Genomic DNA, 19,757 nt, shown 5'->3' with positions numbered 1-19,757 from the left:
AAACAGTATGTTATCAAGGTTGAATAGATCAATATATGACATCAACAGAAATGTAAATAATTCAGACACTATAGGTGATTTTGAAGAAATTGTGGAAATAGTTGATCTCGCCTTATTATAGGTTTTTATTTTATTTTTAGCGCCGAGCTCTTAAAACCGAATCGTGCGATTAATCAATTAATATGAAAAATAAATTTAATAATTGCGCAGTCCTATTGCAAAATGTGTTGAAACAAATATTTTTAAAAAGTATGCGTGCTTGTAAAGAAAATTGTTTGTACATCACTATTATATAAGCGATTTGTGTTATTTATTATTACCTTCTGAAGGTATTATATTCGTATTCAAGATCTCAATTTTAAAATAAAAGATTTGTTAAATCGATTTCATGAGTTTTATAAAAAAAAAAATTGGCGATTTTTGGCGATTTTTTTTTGCAGAAATTGCGATTTATTTTTAAACAATCTGGACACCCTGCTGCACATCTACAGGTCAAGCCCTTTCATTTTACACCTCATTTTTGAAAATCGAATGAACGGTGCAAATCTTACGCAATTAACGAAATTGCCTTCGCATAAAATAGTATCTCTAGCCACACTAACCCTCCGTGAATGTTTGACGCAGCATTTACATTCACTTATGAACGAGAACGACAGCAGTGAACGTTCGCGAAGCCATCGATGCCACTTATAGCTACATATATGAACGCACGCTGTTTGGTGTCTACCAATACATAAGCGTACCAAGAACGATAGAATACAAGATTACGCATTCCCGCAGAATGACATTTGTGGCAATGTGTAAACAAAGAATATGGCGAAGAACAATGAGTTGACAGTTGTGAATTTGCAGTGAGAAAACGTGTTTTCTTCACGATTCACCAATTTCTGAAGCCATCTTTGAATATAGCAAATTAAGCACAACGTTAACAAAAAATATTCAACCACTCTTGAAATGTGTTCAAAAGAATAGGTTTTATTAATTAACTATTTAGAATTTTTGTGTTTGTACTGCAGGTGCCGAAAAAGTGATAGTATCTTGTCGCAGCGCATGTTTTCCTGCTGGTGTCTAAATTGTATGGCTTCTCCTGCAGGCAGAACTCTACCCGGCCAAGGCGTCGTCGCGGGGAAACAAAACAACAAAACTGCACTTGGGGGCTTTACCCCTACGGCTGCTGCAATTCAACACACGACACGACATTTTCATAAAGTTTGTATTATAAATAAAACGTTTTTTACTTTAGAGCGCACGAATTACTTCGATTTTTCACTTGAAAGTACACAATACGTTTGCACTTGTTTCTAAACAAAAAGTTTGTTTACGTATTGCCATAAATGTCAAAGTCGGCAAAACCAAAGTAGCGGTTTCGGGAATGCGCCACCTTCAGTTCGTTACTCCATGTAAGCGTACGAACAACAGCGGAAAGTTTTTCTACCTAACATTCGCAAACGCGAACGATCTGGACTTGTTTTACGCTTCTCGTTAGCGAAGTAGAATCAATAGAGAATATTTGATACGTTCTCGTTCGCGTATAAAATGATAAATATATGTATGTCGGCCGCTGTGGTGTAGTGGTAAGCAGTGCGCGCTTCCACTCCGCAGGTTCAAGCCCTGGTCAAAGCAACATCGAAAGAATATAGAAAAAAGGTTTTTTCTTAACAGCGGTCGTCCCTCGGCAGGCAATGGCAAACCACCGGGTGTATTTCTGCCATGAAAAACAGCTTCTCATAAAAATACAATCGCCGTTCGGAGTAGGCGGAAAACTGTAGGTCCCTCCGCTTTGTGTGACAACATCAAGGCGCACGCCACAAATCGGAGGAGAAGCTCGGCCAAACACTAACATATGTGTAAGCGTCATATTATTATTATTATGTATGCGAACGTTCATATATGTATATTTCCGAACCCTGTTTAAAATTACTATTTCTGATGTCATTGCGTTACTTCAGAAGTTCCGCAAGGTAGCCACCTAGATCCAGTTCTGTTCTTGCTTTTGCGATATTCAACAGACATAAAATTGTCTTAACTTTTTATGTACGCAGATTACATGATTCAATAATAAAAGGTTTGCTCAAAAAACAGTTTTCTCGCTCCCTTAGCCATTGTGTACAAATACAAGTGAGATATCTTAGCAATAGACGTCATCCTGGGCCACAGCTGCGATCATCTGTTTTTTAGAGTTGCTTATTTTGGTCAAAGCTGTGCGTTTTTGACCTGAGTTGCATTAAATAGTCTCATAAAACTTAGTACTATTTGTTGTTCAAATGGTAACATATATGCACAAAAACTTGGAAAATATTAGATGATTGTTTTTTAAAAATGCTATTTATAAAATTTCCTCTTGATTTCATCAAGTGCATTCGTCGCCGGAGAATGATGTTGCATTTCACCCAGGTGGAAATTTCTTGGTGACTGGCGGCGATGACGATACAATAACATTGCTTGATTTGTTAGAAGGTCGACCAATTTATACACGGTAGTAGTGCACTTTAGCGGAACCAGGTCAAAATGGACGGGAAAATTATACACTAACTGGCCATACTGACAAAGTTTGCGCCGTCGCTTTCTCCACATGGTGGACATTTTGCTTCCGCGGGCGAGTATCGACTGGTAATTTCTGCTTTGTGCGTGAAAAAATTATATAATATACATTTTTTCCCTATATTCAACAGTTGCTCGTTGGGAAATCTAATTTGCATACATTTGATGCCAATAGCTTTCGCAACAAACAAGCCAGTTCTCAAAGAGTCCAAATTGATTTTAATCATGCAACAGCTCCACATAACTCAGCCATAGACACACCAGTTGCTGCAGTACCAAAAAGCTGTGATGACAGTATTTTAATTGATCAACGACAATCGGTGGCATATGGAATGCGTGATGGAAATTTTCTGGTGTTTGATAGCCAATATACTACAAGAGTGAAACGCTACAACTGAAACGCTCAGGTAGTAATTTTTCTTAAATTTCCATCTTTTATTTGCAGTTACATTAAGAAGCTAATAGAGGACAGAGCTGTTGGTGAGGAAGGTGTGGAGTTACTGCAGTACTGCAACTGGGAAAATCTACACTTCGCACGTGCCCCACTCGTATGGAATAGTAGCTTATGTCAAAAGGCTGCTTTTAGTATTGCGGCATTCGCTGCATACCCTCACTGGCGCCGAGCCGTTGAAGAAATTTTGGCAAATAAACGTGCAAGAAATAGTTCCGATACTAGCAAGTCCATATTCTTGTTAAGGGTCATCGAAAAATTCCTTGTGTTGTAAATAATAAAGGGAATGCCGGATTAACTGAAGCCAGCTTCGCGACATAAACTACTATTCCATACGAACACAAAAATATAAATGTATCTAAAACTGAATAACTCAAATCAAATTGGATTGCATTTGCATAATATACCTAATATCGTAAAAAATGCAACTTGCAATCATTTAGATTATAGTTTTGAAAGAAATTGGTTGCAATCGTAAATTGTGTAAAAATTGTTAATAGCAATCTGCCATAAATTTATGTTCCCCATGTAACGGTTATAAAATATGTTAAATCCGCACTATCTGCATAAACAAAAAATATACATTGGAATATGATTAGTTTTTTGACTTTGGCCGTTTTATTATAATTTATTCGTTAATTTTGAGCTCCAGGCCGGTTATTAAATAAAACATAGATTTTGGTAGTTTTATTTATTACATTTATTGCTGTCGATATTTCGCCTTCAATCTGAAGGCATCTTCAGGACTGAAAAACACCAAATGCATACATATTTACGTCAAATTACAAAAAACTTACATCAAAAACGCAACTTACATTATTGAGTTTTTCCAATCGACTAATTCTATGTGCAGAAAAATATTAACAAACAAGCTCAAAGAACACTTAAACATAAACAAGAGAATTTAAACAAGTTGAAATACCGTAAATGTAAACAAAAAATATACAAACAACAATACATGAAGTGGTGGACAGTAGGACGGAGAGAGTCTGTATGTAGAAAAGCACGGCATAGCATTGTTATTGTCGGACGAAGTACTGGTGGTGGACCTACGAACAATAACATGGACACATAAATACATGATACCTACGTTATTGGTTTTTGTGCGTGAGAATTAAATTGCGATAGACATGAGCGCAATTGTCTGTGTCCGTTTTAAAATTCATCCTTCTATTATTAGGGGTGCTCATGATGTGTAGCATCTCTGGAGTATAACGTTTATTGTAATTTTTCTCTTCCTGTAAGATTGCTACATTGTCAAAATCGGGATAATGTCCCATATTTTGGCAGTGAGATGTTAAGGCTGTCTTATTGTCCATAGGGTTATTCCTTAATTTTATGTTAGATTTATGAGCGGAAATCCTTGTCTTCAATTTAGATTTGGTTGTCCCCACATATACCATATCGCATACGTAGATTACGTCAGATTTCACATTTTTAGGTGTTAGTGTATATTTGCTTTAAAGTATTATCATAGGTGAACGCTATGTTAAATTTCTCTTTGTCAAACATTTAAGAGTGCTTAATCCTCTCTGATAATCCTGGAACATATCGAGCCCTAACCGCCAAAATAACGTAAGCGACATTTTTTTCAAAGTTTTCTTTTTGATGCAGAAATGTATCTAGATGCTCTAGGAATATTTCTGCATCAAAAAGAAAATTTTGAACAAAATGTCGCTTACGTTATTTTGGCGGTTAGGGCTCGATATGTTGCCGATGTATAAATTTTCTTCTCATTTGATTTATCTTTATTGGACTTGATATAGTAATCGCGGATGAGTTTGTTAATCAAGCCATGAGGAAATTCGTTTTTCTCCAGGATTTCTTTGATAATGTCAATATTTTACTTGTGGTACATCTTATCACTTATCACGTATTTATAATTGTCCTCCTCTCGTGGTTGGAATTAAAATTTATGAGCCTCCCTGATGCTGTAGGTTTCTTATACCAGTCAACTGTTAATGCATTNATCTTATCACTTATGGTGAGTACTCTGCGGATGAAGTTGGTAGCCGTATTTATAATTGTCCTCCTCTCGTGGTTGGAATTAAAATTTATGAGCCTCCCTGATGCTGTAGGTTTCTTATACCAGTCAACTGTTAATGCATTTTCTTTTCTGATTATTAGGGTGTTCAAGTACGGTAGTTGTCCTTCATTTTCTATTTCTATGGTGAATTTTAAAGTTTTGTTAATATTGTTTAAAGTGTTGAGCATCTTGTCTATGTTTTCCGTTTTTACAATCGCAAATAAATCATCATCATATTTGGTAAGTAGCCGTGGTTTGCTGTCCGAATCTTTTTCGAATTTATTTAAAAGTTCTTCCATAACTATATCCGCTATGACAGGTGAAGCAGGTGAACCCATAGGCATTCCTGACTTCTGCTCATAAATCTTATCATTGTATTTGAAGTAGCGGTTCTCTTTAGTGCAGTACTTTAATATGGTTAAGAAAAGCTCTCTAGTTAATGACGTATGCTCTTTTATCAAACTCCATTTCGAATCTATAATCTCTATTGCTAAGTCTACGGGGATGCTCGGGAATAACGATACGACATCAAAAGACACCAAACTTTCATCGTCATAAATATGGGTATTTCCAATCTTGTTTTTGAACTCGATCGCATCTTTAACGTTATACTTGGAGGACATTGTTATATTTTTGAGTACGCGGACAATATATTTGCATAATTTGTAAGACGGTTAATTGACGGACGAACATGTAGGTCTCAGGGGAACTCCTTCTTTATGGATTTCCGGCAATTCGTAAATTCGAGGGGGATTAGCCGTTTTGCAGGTCAGGTAGTTCTTTTCCTTTAAATCAATGATTTTATTAGCATACATCTTCTCCACTATTTCATTATTTTTCCCTTGTAGCTTATATGTAGGGTCACGTTTTAAAACCCTATATGTTGAGATGTCATTTACAATTTTCTGCATCTTCATGTCATATTCTGCTTTGTTCATCGCTACAGTTACGTTCCCTTTGTCAGCATTGAGGATTAAAATTTGGTCATGGTTTTTCAGAAACGTCTTAGCAGAATGAAGGGTATTATGAATAAACTTATCTCTAATTGTATATGTCGTCTTACTTATGTAATCGCGTATTAAAGTCGTCAAGTTGTTTCTTTAAATTTCCTGGTTTTCTTTATCTTTAATTGTCTGTATGCAGTTCTCCCTATCTGCTATAATCTGNCATCGCCCCAATTGTACGTTTGTCTCCAATTTCTTTTATTAATAATTGAATAAATTTAATTTAGTTTATTTCTTCTTTCCGAAAATTTCCAATGGTGCTGATTGCTGCAAGAATTATTTAGCGATTTGAGCATAATCAACACAATATATGCACATAAATATGTATAATTTCATAGGTCTCAGCGTCAGCTTAGAAGTACGTCACCAAAATTATATAAAATTTAAGAAANTTTCTCTCTTAATTTTTCATACTTGCTAGCTTGTGTTTTCTTAATAGTTGAAGTGAGTGTATTAGTTATTATTTCTTCACTATCAAAAAATGCATTATAATCCCGCATAGTTAATTGTTGTTTAATATGTACTTTTAGTGATTTTTTTACCTCTTTTCCTTTTTGTTNAAAGCGCTATCTGACCCAATCTGATAAGTATATTTCACCTAACCCATTTTATTTACTTTGTCTCTCGTGAAAATATATATTTTATTTAAAATTTTCAGATATGTACATTAGACTGCATCCGTACAAAATAAAATCGGTACTGTTTTTCCATTGGAATTGTTAAATCTATTATATTTTAAGACGTCCACCAAAATATTTCGNTAATTTATTCGTTAATTTTGAGCTCCAGGCCGGTTAATAAATAAAACATAGATTTTGGTAGTTTTATTTATTACATTTATTGTTGTCGATATTTCTCTATGTTTTATTTATTAACCGGCCTGGAGCTCAAAATTAACGAATAAATACATTGGAATATTTTAAATAAAACGATTAATATTTATTTNATTAAGATTTAAGTGAGCTGGACTGATTTGAAAATACCTCCAAAGATGGAGTTTTTTATGAATAAAAATAGTTTCTTGAACATTCTTTTTGAAAAAAATCCCCTCAAATGACAAAACGGTTTAAGCTTAAAACTATTTTTGAAAAATTAAAAAAAAATTTTGAACGGAATCGTAATAATAAGANGGTTGATTTGAAGAAATCCGTTTAAATTTTTCGAATTACATCTACTTGAATATAGGATAGGCAGGGTTGAATACAAATGGTAATTCCGTAAATATTTAAAATATGTTAGTTCACCTAATATTTACATCTGGGCCAATAATNAAAAAAAAATTTTGAACGGAATCGTAATAATAAGATTTTTGATGCTGTTTATAACTTTTCTCAAAGATTGGTATAAGAAAAACTTGAATAACTGAGCCTAACCTCTACCGATTTAGACTTGTGAGATATCATTGGAAAGGTACTTTCTTACCCTTTTTATTTCTTTGCTAANATTAGCAAAAAACCGATTGGACTCAACATATATTTCTTTACAGCATTTATACCCCTGTCTTTATAGCGCACTCGATAAATTCTTATTCAAAAGTAAACAAAATCCGCTATTTTTAAACGACATTTTTTTAACAAATAGNACGAATATCATTCAAAGTTGAATTAAGATGTGTTGGTGCTTGAAAAAAAATATTGGGACCCGAATGACTTTTTTTGCACATGAATAAAAATAGTGGGAAAATACCTTTCTACCGAGATCCCATCAGTCTAAATCCNCGAAATGGAAACAAACAATAATTGTAATTTATTATAACAATAATTCGAATTTAAAACGGTCTGTATAAAGAAAACCAGCCCATTGTCACTTCACATCAAATGAGTGATGCGTTTATACTTGTTTTCTAACTCATGTGTGAAACAAAAAACCGATTTCAAAACAAATAGAAGTCAACATANAAAAAACAGCATCAAAAATCTCATTATTACGATTCCGTTGAAAAGATTTGTAAGTATTTTTATGCAGAATTTTTAAGCCCAATTTGTTTTGTCATCTGAGGGGACTTTTTTCAAAAAGTTCTTTAAGAAACTATTTTTATTCATAAAAAACTCCATTTTTGGAGGTATTTTCAAATCGGTCCAGCTCGCTTAAATCTTAATATTTTTCCGAAATATTTTGGTGGACGTCTTAAAATATAATACATTTTGTAATCCCGGCGGAAAAACCGCAACTTTTTTTGGTGATGCAGTCTAATGTACATATATTTCAAATTTTTGCTTTAATTTTTGTCTCCTTTTAAAATTTAATTAGATACGTTAAAATTAAAATAAGCTTAAAACGAAACAGCACAGCAACCCTTTTCTGTTCATCTTGAGCACACAAAACCCTCTTTTGTTAAAATTCGGCGCTGCACAAAATCCTGGCTTTTATATTTTCCAACAAAATACCACTTCGCAACCCAGGATTTTCACGAAGCGTTTCATTCGGGTTGTAGTTTTGTAACTTCGGGCCATTCGGTGTTGTATGCCATATTGGCTGCCGTATTGTTCACACTGTATTCGCCATATTGAACACCCTGCCAACTATCTGTCAACCCTAAGATATCTCACTTGTATTCTTCCACAATGCCCTTAGCAAGTCATTGTGTGGGGTTCGTGTGTGTGTGCAAAGCTTTTGTAAGGGAGTGTCAAAACTCTAATGTCACTAATGACCAAACCTTTAATTATTGAATCATGCGCAGATTATGTGAAACTTTATATATCGTACGTATCAATAAAAGTCTTTGCTACAAACAGACTTAAACAGCATGGCTTACTTGTGAGATGTAGTTCTTATGACCCTAAATCTGGAAAAATATAAAGTATATAATGTGTTTCTCGCGAAAAGCTGTTCAGCCAGTTTCTTATACAATAGGTAACCAGACAAGATAGAATCAATTAAAAAACAATTCCTATTTTTTGCCTTAAGAATTTTACGAATCGTTTAAAACTTACCTCTCCTATTATGTTTCTGTTTTCCGCTTTACGAATCGACGTTTTTCGTGTAAAATCCGATAGTTAGCGCAGTTGATTTGTGTTGATTCAGAATAAAAAGTGAACAAAAACCACAGTCATTCACAATAATACATTTGTCGGTCGTATGAAAACGATAATTCACGAGCCACTCCGTTGTAGTAGGGGAGCCCAAAAGGGGATTTGGGAATTTACTCGAGCGCGTCAGATTAACATATGGGCGATACCCAGCAAACAGTTCAGTACCTCTACCAAATCTAAGCCCTCAGTGTAGAGCGACGCACGTATGTCAGCTGATTACAATAGTAAAAAAAAAAGTTCGTCAGATTAAGGAACGAAGGGTTAATTACATGCCGAAAAGTTTTCATTTCAATAATCTGACGATTTGAGCGTGACGAAAGGGATTAGAAGGGTCGCAAACTTTAAAAAATAAAACCTTACTTTGACATTCTTGAGCACGGTAAATTTTTTTTTATTATTAAGCAAACAGCTCAAGGATAATGTGCACCTGCTGCTTTTTAAAACTTCTACAGCTTTTTCTACGAAACTTGTTATTTTTTGATTTGTTTGCTGTTCTCCGTTCATATTATTTGTCACAATTTTATGACTGTAAGTATACCCAGCGGACCAAATGCTCGCAACTGATACCGGATGCGAGAATTTGTTGCAGACAACCATTAATTTGTTAATTAAATAATTCGTAACTTTTTACTGGTGGAAATTTTTGACAGTTTCTTTGATGCAGAATAAGAGTATGGAGTTTGCAATTAATAAAATACAGCGATTATGTAGAAAATATTTGCCTTGCTGATTTAGCTATTTTTCCTCTAATATCCACTTGCTTTGGTTTTCTTTAATTTATGTATATACATATACATACGTTATTCGGTACTCTTGATTATTGCTTTGTTTCTTTACTTCTCTAGCATGATTCAATAATAAACGTTTTGATAATTACTGACACTCCCTTGCGTTTACGAAGGACGCAGAAACGGGAAAGAATGGAATCCCTTGGTGCGAAAATGGTAGTAAAAAAGGACACAAAGCAGTTAATTAGTAGTCCAATTCCTTTTGTAAATTCTTGTACATTTGCAGGAAATTTGGCATTTTAATTGAAATATTGAACGAAATATTATGAAATCTACGTGAATTATGTAATTTATGTGCTATTTAGTTGTAAGTTAACTGTAAAAGGGCTCAAAATTAAAATAAACCTACTATGAAGTTTATGTAAACATCGAATTTAAAGAAAACAAGTAAGAAAGTCTAAGTTCGGGTGGAGCCGAACATCAAATACCCGGCGCAAGTATTAAATATATGTTTTTTCACCTTTCCGAAAGCTACCGCTAGATGGTACGCCAGGGTGTATCTGTTTTGAGTAAATTGGCGTCCTTAAATTTCGAAATATTGCAGTTTCAAGCATTTCTGAAATTTACCGTTATATGAAAAGCGGCCGTAATTTTAGTCCGATTTCAATAATTTTCAACGCTTTGCTTTTATGTGGCAAGCACAATAAAAATACGGAGTTTGGTACAAATTGGTAGAACGGTTACCGATATACATATATGTGATCATAAGTGGGCGGTGTCACGCCCATTTTCCAAAATTTTACCATAAACGTATTTCTTGGTAAAGAATTGTTGCAAGCATCAATTTTGAATAAATTAGCTTTAATATTTACTGATTTATCGAAGATTTTGTATTTCTCTAAATTACCGTTATATGGGATGTGGGCGTGGTTATTGTCCGATTTTAAAAATTTTCGGCCATTTGGTATGCTGTACCAGGACCAACAACTGTGCCAAGTTTGGAAGAAATTGGTGCAGCGGTTACCAAGATATACACATGTAACCATAAGTGGGCGTGGCTACGCCCATTTTCCAAAAATTTATAATATTCTTATTTTTCGTCTAAAAATTATTGTAAATATCAATTTTGAGTGAATTATCTTCAGTAGTTACTAAAATATCGCAGTTTTCGTATTTCTGAAAATTACCGTTATATGGGAGGTAGGCGTGGTTATTGTCCGATTTTGCCCATTTTCAATACCATCCGTCCTACGCCCGAAAGAAGTACACGTACCAAGTTTCGTTAAGATATCTTAATTTTTACTCGAGTTATCGTGTGCACAGACGGACGGACAGACGGACGGACGGACGGACAGACAGTCACCGCTTAATCGATTTCTCTTTTCATTCTGATCATTTATGTATACATTTGTCTATATCTATCTCGATTCGTTTTGGCTGTTACAAACAACCGTTATGTGAACAAAATTAATATACCCTTGTGCACAAGTGCGCTCTGGTATAAAAATATGTTTTCATCAGTTAAATGTACTGTATATGACTATACAAATAAACATATTGTACAACAAGTAAAAAAGTTTAAGTTCGGGCGAAGCGGAACATTCCGAAAACTACCGTTACATTGTAAGCAGGGGGGTCAGCATTTCCGAAATTTTCAACTTCTTGCTTTTGTAGGTCAAGTACAATAATTATACCGAGTTTGCTACAAATTGATAGAACGGTTACCGAGATACACTTACATATGTGGTTATAAGTCGGCGGTGCCTCACCCATTTTCCAAAAATTTATCATGAACGTATATCTTACTAAAGAATTATTGTAAACATCAATTTTGAATAAATTAGCTTAAGTAGTTACTGATATATCGAAGATTTCGTATTTCTCTAAATTACCGTTATATGGGAGGCGGGTGTGGTTATTGTCCGATTTTTTTTAATTTTAAACCGTTTGGTATGTTTTACCAAGACCAACAACTGTGTTAAGTTTGGGAGAAACTATTTGACCAAGTTATACACATGTAATCATAAGTGGGCGTGGCTACGCCCATTTTCAAAAAATGCACTGTACGGCAAAATCAACTTTTTTTCTGGGTATTGGACCAAACCAACTTTTTAAGAGATTGAATCATAGGGAAAAGTGATTTCTCCGTTCTTCGAAGTTAGCCTCCGAAATCGAGATGTGGGCCTTCGAAGTTCGAAATAGGACCTTTGGTAAAAAATTATATTTAATTATTGCATGTAAATAACTAAAAACCTAAAGACATAGACGTAGTCCTTCTTTTGCTCTTTTTTAGACGCATATTTGTATACTTCGTGTATAAAAATTTAAAAAAACCATTTAAAGGAAAAAATACCTTTTTTTACAAAAAAGATATTTTAAACAAAAAAAATACTAGCCGATTTTTCAAATGGGCCTTCGAAGTTCGAAATAGGACCTTTGGTAAAAAATTATATTTAACTAGCTTATACCCGCGGGTTTCACCCCGCGCTTTTATACAAATATGAAAAATAATTTTATGATGTTAGATTTTATATCTGTGCCCATTTCGTTATAGCTCGTTATTTTTTAAGCGAGTTAAGGTTTTTAGGCCGTTTAAAACTATGAAATTATAAAATCTCGTCTGCGCGCTAGGCATACGAAAGATATCAATCCCTCTAAGATTACCTTAAAATGGTTCCAGGTATACGACGCGTGAACGTGTAACCTTCTTGGAGGTGCCACGGCGGGTTTTAATATTTCCAACTCAAATTTAGTAACCTGGCCTTGATAAAATACCACTTCTCATTACTGTAGCAAATGCCTCAAGAGAGCTTTAGATTATAAGGCCGAACCCGGCTCTCCCTTTTCCATTTAATGAAATTTATTCTGTCAGTACGGCACTTATAAAATAAATCTCCATAACAAATTTAAAATACTTCGAGAGATTTTCTATCCTTCCAGAGATATGTATTAAGAAGTTTTTAGTATGTATGGGAGGCGACATGCCTCCTTTTTTAATAACTCACATTTTTTCCATGAGCAATTCATACATTTTGCATACACAACTCCATACCAAGTTCCAGTATTCTTCCACAAACACTTCCAGGGATATGTGGCAAGAAAAAGTAAATTTGTACTGGAAGTGCCACGCCCCTTTTTCTTATAACCCTAATCTTCTTCCATGAATTTAGAACTGATTTTACATACCCCAGTTCCAAGTCCCAGTACTCTACCTTGAACACCTTTAGAGATAAGCAGTATAAAACAATAAATTTTGTACGGGAGGAACCATGTCCCTTTTTCGAATAACGCAAATTTTTCTACATGAGTATGGAATTAATTTTGTGTACACATCCCGGTGCCAAGTTCCAGTCTTCTGCAATAAACACCTCCAGAGATATGCAATTTGCATGGGAGTTGCCACACCACCTTTTCCAATAACTCTCATTTTTTCCATGAGTATGGTATTAGTTTCACATACATACATACATATGTATTTCCATACCAAGCTTGAGTGCTTTACCCCAAACATTTAAAGAGACATACAATATGAAACTTTCAGTCAGTATGGGAGGTGCTACGCCTCTTATCCAAAAACCTCCATTTTTCTCCGTCAATATGAACATGATTTCACACAGTGTTGGCAAACTGTTAATCTGATTAACGATTAAAAATTAACGATTAAAATGTTAATCGCGTTTGACGATTAAAATTAATGAGTCGTAATCAACTGTACGATTAATGATAACATTTTTTTAATCGTTAATCGCTGGCTGCGATTACGTTTAATTAATTTAAAACATTAATCGTTAATCCAATTAAAAATAAAATCTGATTAATTTGTCTAGTTTTTCCGAGTTTGAAACCAAACACCAGTTATAGTAATTATTTTGTGTTTTACGCTTATAAAAAGCACATAGTAAAAAAAAATTATAATTATTGTTAATAGTAATACATAAACTGGGAACTTTTACAAACCTAGCTTGTAAAACGTTTGTTGGTATATATCTTAAAGAAAATGTACACCAAATTGCTTAGATTGATGAGGAAGCCCGACTTAGCCATACCGGTTTAACTTGCTTTGTGTGCACATGGAAATTCCAGCATAACTTAATTAATCACCGAACCTACTTGATCAAATTAAGAGTTAACGATTAAAAATTAATTTTTTAATCGCGGTTACGATTAACTGTTTAGTCAGATTAAATTAATCATGATTAACTGTAATCAGATTGAATTAATCGAATTAACTAACTAATTAAAACAACAATCGATTAATGCCATCATTGATTTCACATACATATCACTATACCAAGTTTCAGTTCTCTCCCACAAATACTTTCAGAGATATGTATGTAATATGAAAATTCCAATTTGTATGGGAGGGGCCTTGAGTTATCGGACTTACTTTCAGTCTAAGACCATCCTTCCGAAATCCGTAGTAAGTGTACTAAATTTCCTTCTGATCGGAAAACCGGTTAGGGAAGATTTTTTTTTGTTCAATCCAGGTCATAAACCATCTTTGAACAAAACTTCATTTTCAAACAGGTGGAAATTCTTAAAAAAATAGCCTATTTTCCAGTCTAGGTCATAAGCTATATGTGTGCAAACTTTCATGCAAATCAGTTCAGTCATTTACGCGTATTAATTTAATTAAACTTTTTTAGCAGGTGGTAACTCTTAAAAAAGTAGCCTATTTTCCAGTCTAGGTCATAAGCTATATGTGTGCAAACTTTCATGCAAATCAGTTCAGTCATTTACGCGTATTAATTTAATTAAACTTTTTTAGCAGGTGGTAACTCTTAAAAAAGTAGCCTATTTTCCAGTCTAGGTCATAAGCTATATGTGTGCAAACTTTCATGCAAATCAGTTCAGTCATTTACGCGTATTAATTTAATTAAACTTTTTTAGCAGGTGGTAACTCTTAAAAAAGTAGCCTATTTTCCAGTCTAGGTCATAAGCTATATGTGTGCAAACTTTCATGCAAATCAGTTCAGCCATTAACGCGTAATAATTTAATAAAACTTTCCTAATACGTGATAACTCTTAAAATAGTAGCCTATTTTCCAACATAGGTCATAAGCTATCTCTGTGCGAAATGTCATGCAAATCTGTTCAGTCGTTTCCGCGTATTAATTTAATTAAAACTTTTTTAACAGGTGGCAACTCTTCCAAAAAATTAGCCTATTTTCCACTGTAGGTCATAAGCTATCTGCTTGCAAAATTTCATGCAAATCCGTTCAGACTTTTCCGCGTATTAATTTAATTAAACTTTTTTAGCAGGTGGTAACTCTTAAAAAAGTAGCCTATTTTTCAACCAAGCTCATAAGCTATCTGTGTCAAAAATTCCATGCGAATCAGTTTACTCATTTCCGCGTATTAATTAAATTAAACATGTCTAACAGTTGGCAACTCTTAACTTTCTAACCAAGGTCATAAGCTATCTGTGTGCAAAATTTCATGCAAATCCGTTTAGTCGTTTCCGCGTATTAATTTAATTAAACTTTTTTAGCAGGTGGTAACTCTTAAAAAAGTAGCCTATTTTTCAACCAAGCTCATAAGCTATCTGTGTGCAAAATTTCATGCAAATCCGTGCAGTCGTTTCCGCGTGATGATTTCCCAAACATCCAAACATACAAACTTTCACATTTATAATATTAGTAAGAAGTAAGATAAGATTAGTAAGATAAGATTATTGAGTTACTTCTGAGTTACTTGTAATTCAAAACACTTAGAACTTTATTTTTCTTTTTGATATCTAAATTAAAGCTATACCTATTTTTAGCAGTCATATTGTAATTTTGGTCATGAAGAGTTTGCAGAGAAAACATGTAAAATAAAACCGGTTTATCCGGTTTGTTCTTGATTAGAAAATTGGGAACCGGTTTTTTTTTCAAATTGCAATTTTTCGAATAACTCGAAAACGGGTTTTCGAAAAATGGCGAAAAGTTGAACACCCCAGTATCAACTCTTTGCCTTTGCATTAACACATTTCAGAATATACCCACACTAACCAAAGTTACTTTTCATGTGATGAAATAGCAGTTAATATCTTTGATGGTACTGTATCTGGATTTAGGTGTATTCTTTTCACTTGATTTCACTTGATATAAAGCGCAGAGCGCAATCATTCGATGATGCGGCCAGTTGAACATCACACTAGTGATGCACAGAACCGAGAAACTGGAGAACCAGGCCATTTAGAGAACCTACCCGTCCGGTTCTTTCAAGAACCGAAAAATGGTTCTAAAGGAACCGAAAAGCCAAAAGAATCGAAAAACGGTTCCAGAAGAACCGGAAAATTATCTCAGAATAACCGAAAAAATATTGATTGTTTTGGCATAAAGTCTAAGTATGAAGATATCAGCCCAAACTTCGGTTTAGTTACAGTCATTCACAGAAGTATTCGTAAATTAGTTTTTTCACAATATTCAAAATGTTTTCCATCATAAATCTTTTTCGCTAATTTTCATTGAAAATATAGCTCATTCTATACCGAAAATCATATAAATCATTCTTGCAAACTTTGTACAAAATTCATAAAAATGAATCAAACTTAAAAAAAATTTCTTCAAAATTTCAAACTTTTTATTCAGAATTTTTGGAAAAATTTTCAGCCAGTTCAATTTTAGTATAATAAAGTGCGAGTTTCAGGCAGCTAAAAATTACTGCTGATTTTTTTGAATTTTTTTTTGTCGAGAGTGTTGCGCATTTTCTTCCATATAAAAATAAATTTTGTTCATATTGAAAAAATGCGCTTACTGCTGATTTTTTAGAATTTTTTTTGTCGAGCGTGTTGCGCATTTTCTTCCATATAAAAATAAATTTTGTTCATATGGAAAAAAATGCGCAACACCCCCGACAAAAAAAAATCTAAAAAATCAGCGGCAATGTTTAGCTACTTGACACTTGAACTTTATTATACTAAATTGAACTGGCCACAAAACTGCATACTGAAAAAATATTAATATAAAAATTCTGAATAAAAAATTTTTAATTTTTATGACAATTTTTCGATTCATTTTTATGAAATTTGTACAAAGTTTGCAAGAATCATTTATATGGTTTTTATCATAAAATGATCTATATTTTAAATGAAAATTAACGAAAAAGATTTATAATGGAAAACATTTTGAATATTGTGAAAAAAGCTAAATTACGAATACTTCTGGAGTGACTGTATGTATTAAAGAGTTCAGAGTTGGCCCACAAATTTTTTTTCGGTACGAGGCATATATCCGATCTGGTCGACTTACATAAACTTCGTTGTTTTTTATGCTATCTGTCAGCTGCATGTTGAATGCGTCAAAAGAGCAGCGACAACATCATGTTTTTAAATTTTTTTATGAAATGCTAATGTGGAAAATGCGTATTTAAATTTATTTTATTTTTATAAATTTTTTTCAAAACAAATATCAACTAACGAATGAATGAAAACCGGTCCAAATTCCCGGTTTTTCGACAGAAACGGTTCTTTAAATACTCGGAACCGCACATCACTACACCACAGCATTCATCCTTTTCGGTATAACATCTATCGGCAAATTAAACTTACCTACCTCATAATTGTGCGTGCTTACATTTCTTTCCGTTTTGACATTCTAGATTTCTCAAGAAAAAACAAAATATATGGCAGGGTTGTGTTTGCTCTACTGCTATAATCTGTTTAATATGCCTTGGGTAGTTCCGCACAAACAGCGAGTGTCTGGCATTTTTAATGAAATTTTTTCTTTGATTCTCTTTGTTTTCCAAACAAATTTTTTTGTTGATTTGAAATAAAAAAATATTAAATACAGTGATTGAAACAAATAAACACGTGTTGAGTTCTTTTTTAAATATTCGTATGTTTTTCGAGCTAATTTTTTTTGTTATATTTCTATAAAACTACCGTCCAAGCTTTAGTCAAAACCATATAAATTACAGTATCAAAATTTTTTTTGTTGAAAATTTGTTGAATTTCCCCAAAGTTTGAAACTGTGATTTATATGGGTTTGGTTAAAGCTTGGACGGTATTTTTATAGTAAAATAATAAAAAAATAGCTCCAAAAATATTACGAATTTTTAAGAAAAATCAATACATGGTCATTTGTTTGAGTTACTGATTTATAATGTGGCTACTGGAAAATGGGTTAATGCAATGACAAAACTGTTCTCAAATAAGCGTATCGAAAATAAATATTATATACATATATTGATTTTACTTTGTTTATTACACTATGACTACCTCTAAAATATTTGTATCATGAACGTAATGACAAGGGCATTTTTGCATTGACAACTTTGTAATTAAAAAATGTTGTCATTTAATGCTTAGTGGAAATACGGCATTATAATTACGTGATTTCAATGTCTTGAAATAGTTCTCCTATCCAAGCGATGGCAAGGCAATAATGTTGGAATAGCTGTATAAGAAGTTCAGCTTCATCGAGCATTTCTAGTCTTTCCACACGTTGTCGCTCGACCTGCGATATACTTTGATAAACCTGCACCATGTCCCAGGCCCGACTTCCTGTCCACCCGCATTCGAGAAATCTACTCATTTGTGTATCTAAAGAAATACACGACTCAACGCCAGCTAAACTGCAACCCCTACTTCGCAAGTTGTTCAGCATAACTTCCCCAAATCTGTCGTTCATATTGACCTTAGTAATAAAAGCAAACAGAAATCTCTTATATTTTGTTATATAAAAGTGCAATACAAACGAAAGTTCTACCTGCTCGTAGTTAACAAAAACAGCAGTACTAAATTTACTAGCAATCCACTTGAGCAAATTTTTGCAATTCTGTGCCTCGATATACACTAATACACACTCGGCAAGAAAAATCGTCGGAAGGCCGTAGTCAATTTCAGCTTGTTGAAGTTTATTATCCAAATCGTCGACATTGCGAAGGTCAACACCCATCAGGTGATAGTTTGGACCATGCAAATCGGTTGTGCTAAGACGAACTTCGCCATCTTCGTCATGGATTTTGGCGAGTAAAGCTTTGTTGCGCTTAATAGTATAGCATTTTCGGGCGGTGACTGTAGGAAAATCCAGCTCAATAAAATTTTTTATCTGATGTAGTGCATCCCTCAGGCGAAAATACAAGGTATCGAATCCACACCCTAGATTTATGATTTGGCAATTTCCATCAGTTTTCTAAAAAAATACAATCAAATATATAAAAGTTTATTCAAATGTTGTTTATATGTGTGTGTCAATAAGGAATAACTGCTTAAGTTGAAGGCCGACTTTAGTTTATTTTTTACTTTATTTTATTGACCTTATTACACAAATTAAAAGGAGTTTTTTAATGGGAGTGTTCGAATATCGAGGCAGAGTGCTAGCCTCAAAATTACTTCGTTCTCATACACTTAAAAATAGCATTTAAATGCCTGCCACTACCACTGTAAAAGTTTGAACTATAAATTCACGAATTCATACAAGGTGAAAGCGGCAGCACATAAACAAAAAACTATAGCAAACATATTCTGAGCGTTCAGAATATATGAGTGCGAAAGGACCCCTAGGTGGGTAAAAAATATGAGTTTCAAAAACGAAAAAATTTTCACTCTGATATGAATCTTTGTGCCAATATAAACACAATACAGACTCGAAATTTATATCTAAACTAGTTCACACAAGGTGCATTAAACAAGGTGTGATTGACAACTCAGTGCGGCTCTCTTTTAAGGTACAATAATATCAAAAAATATAAACTACCGATTCAAAATTCACCTCTAAAATGTTTTTGAAGAACACCGAATCCGTTAAGCCAGTGCAGTAACTTTGGGTAAAATACTTTCAGCGTTTTTGCTGATTATACCATATCGAGCCCTAACCGCCAAAAAAACGTAAGCGACATATTTTTCAAAAGTTTTCTTTTTGATGCAGAAATGCCCGGGCACCCTGAAATTGTGCATATGGAAACTGTGCATACGAAATAATGCATATGAAAAAAACCGAAATAATGCATACGAAAAAAACCGAAATAATGCATATATGCACAGTTTCG

General features: G+C 33.7%; 1 protein-coding gene and 1 long non-coding RNA gene across 2 annotated transcripts in view; one reads left to right on the top strand and one right to left on the bottom strand.

Annotated features, from left to right (window-relative positions):
* LOC108360896 (leucine carboxyl methyltransferase 1) overlaps positions 1-18,924 on the bottom strand; it is a 103,856-nt gene extending 84,932 nt beyond the window's left edge. The window contains exons 1-2 of the mRNA XM_017613358.1: positions 18,476-18,924; positions 18,099-18,403 (exon numbers count right to left, since the gene is read on the bottom strand). Coding sequence (XP_017468847.1) covers positions 18,099-18,403; positions 18,476-18,664 — 494 coding nt within the window. The 5' untranslated portion in view covers positions 18,665-18,924. The remainder of the gene's footprint in view (positions 1-18,098; positions 18,404-18,475) is intronic.
* On the top strand, positions 2,190-3,186 carry LOC108360897 (uncharacterized). Its single transcript, XR_001847200.1, has 3 exons — positions 2,190-2,610; positions 2,673-2,921; positions 2,987-3,186. It is a non-coding gene; the product is annotated as an uncharacterized LOC108360897 (long non-coding RNA).
* Positions 18,925-19,757: the final 833 nt, after the last annotated feature.

The sequence above is a fragment of the Rhagoletis zephyria genome, unplaced genomic scaffold (assembly GCF_001687245.7).
Source record: "Rhagoletis zephyria isolate East Lansing unplaced genomic scaffold, Rhagoletis_zephyria_1.1 Rzeph_scaffold_00649, whole genome shotgun sequence".
Lineage (NCBI taxonomy): Eukaryota > Metazoa > Arthropoda > Insecta > Diptera > Tephritidae > Rhagoletis > Rhagoletis zephyria.
Note: the sequence above shows the minus strand (reverse complement) of the source record. Positions and strands in the feature narration are given on the sequence as shown.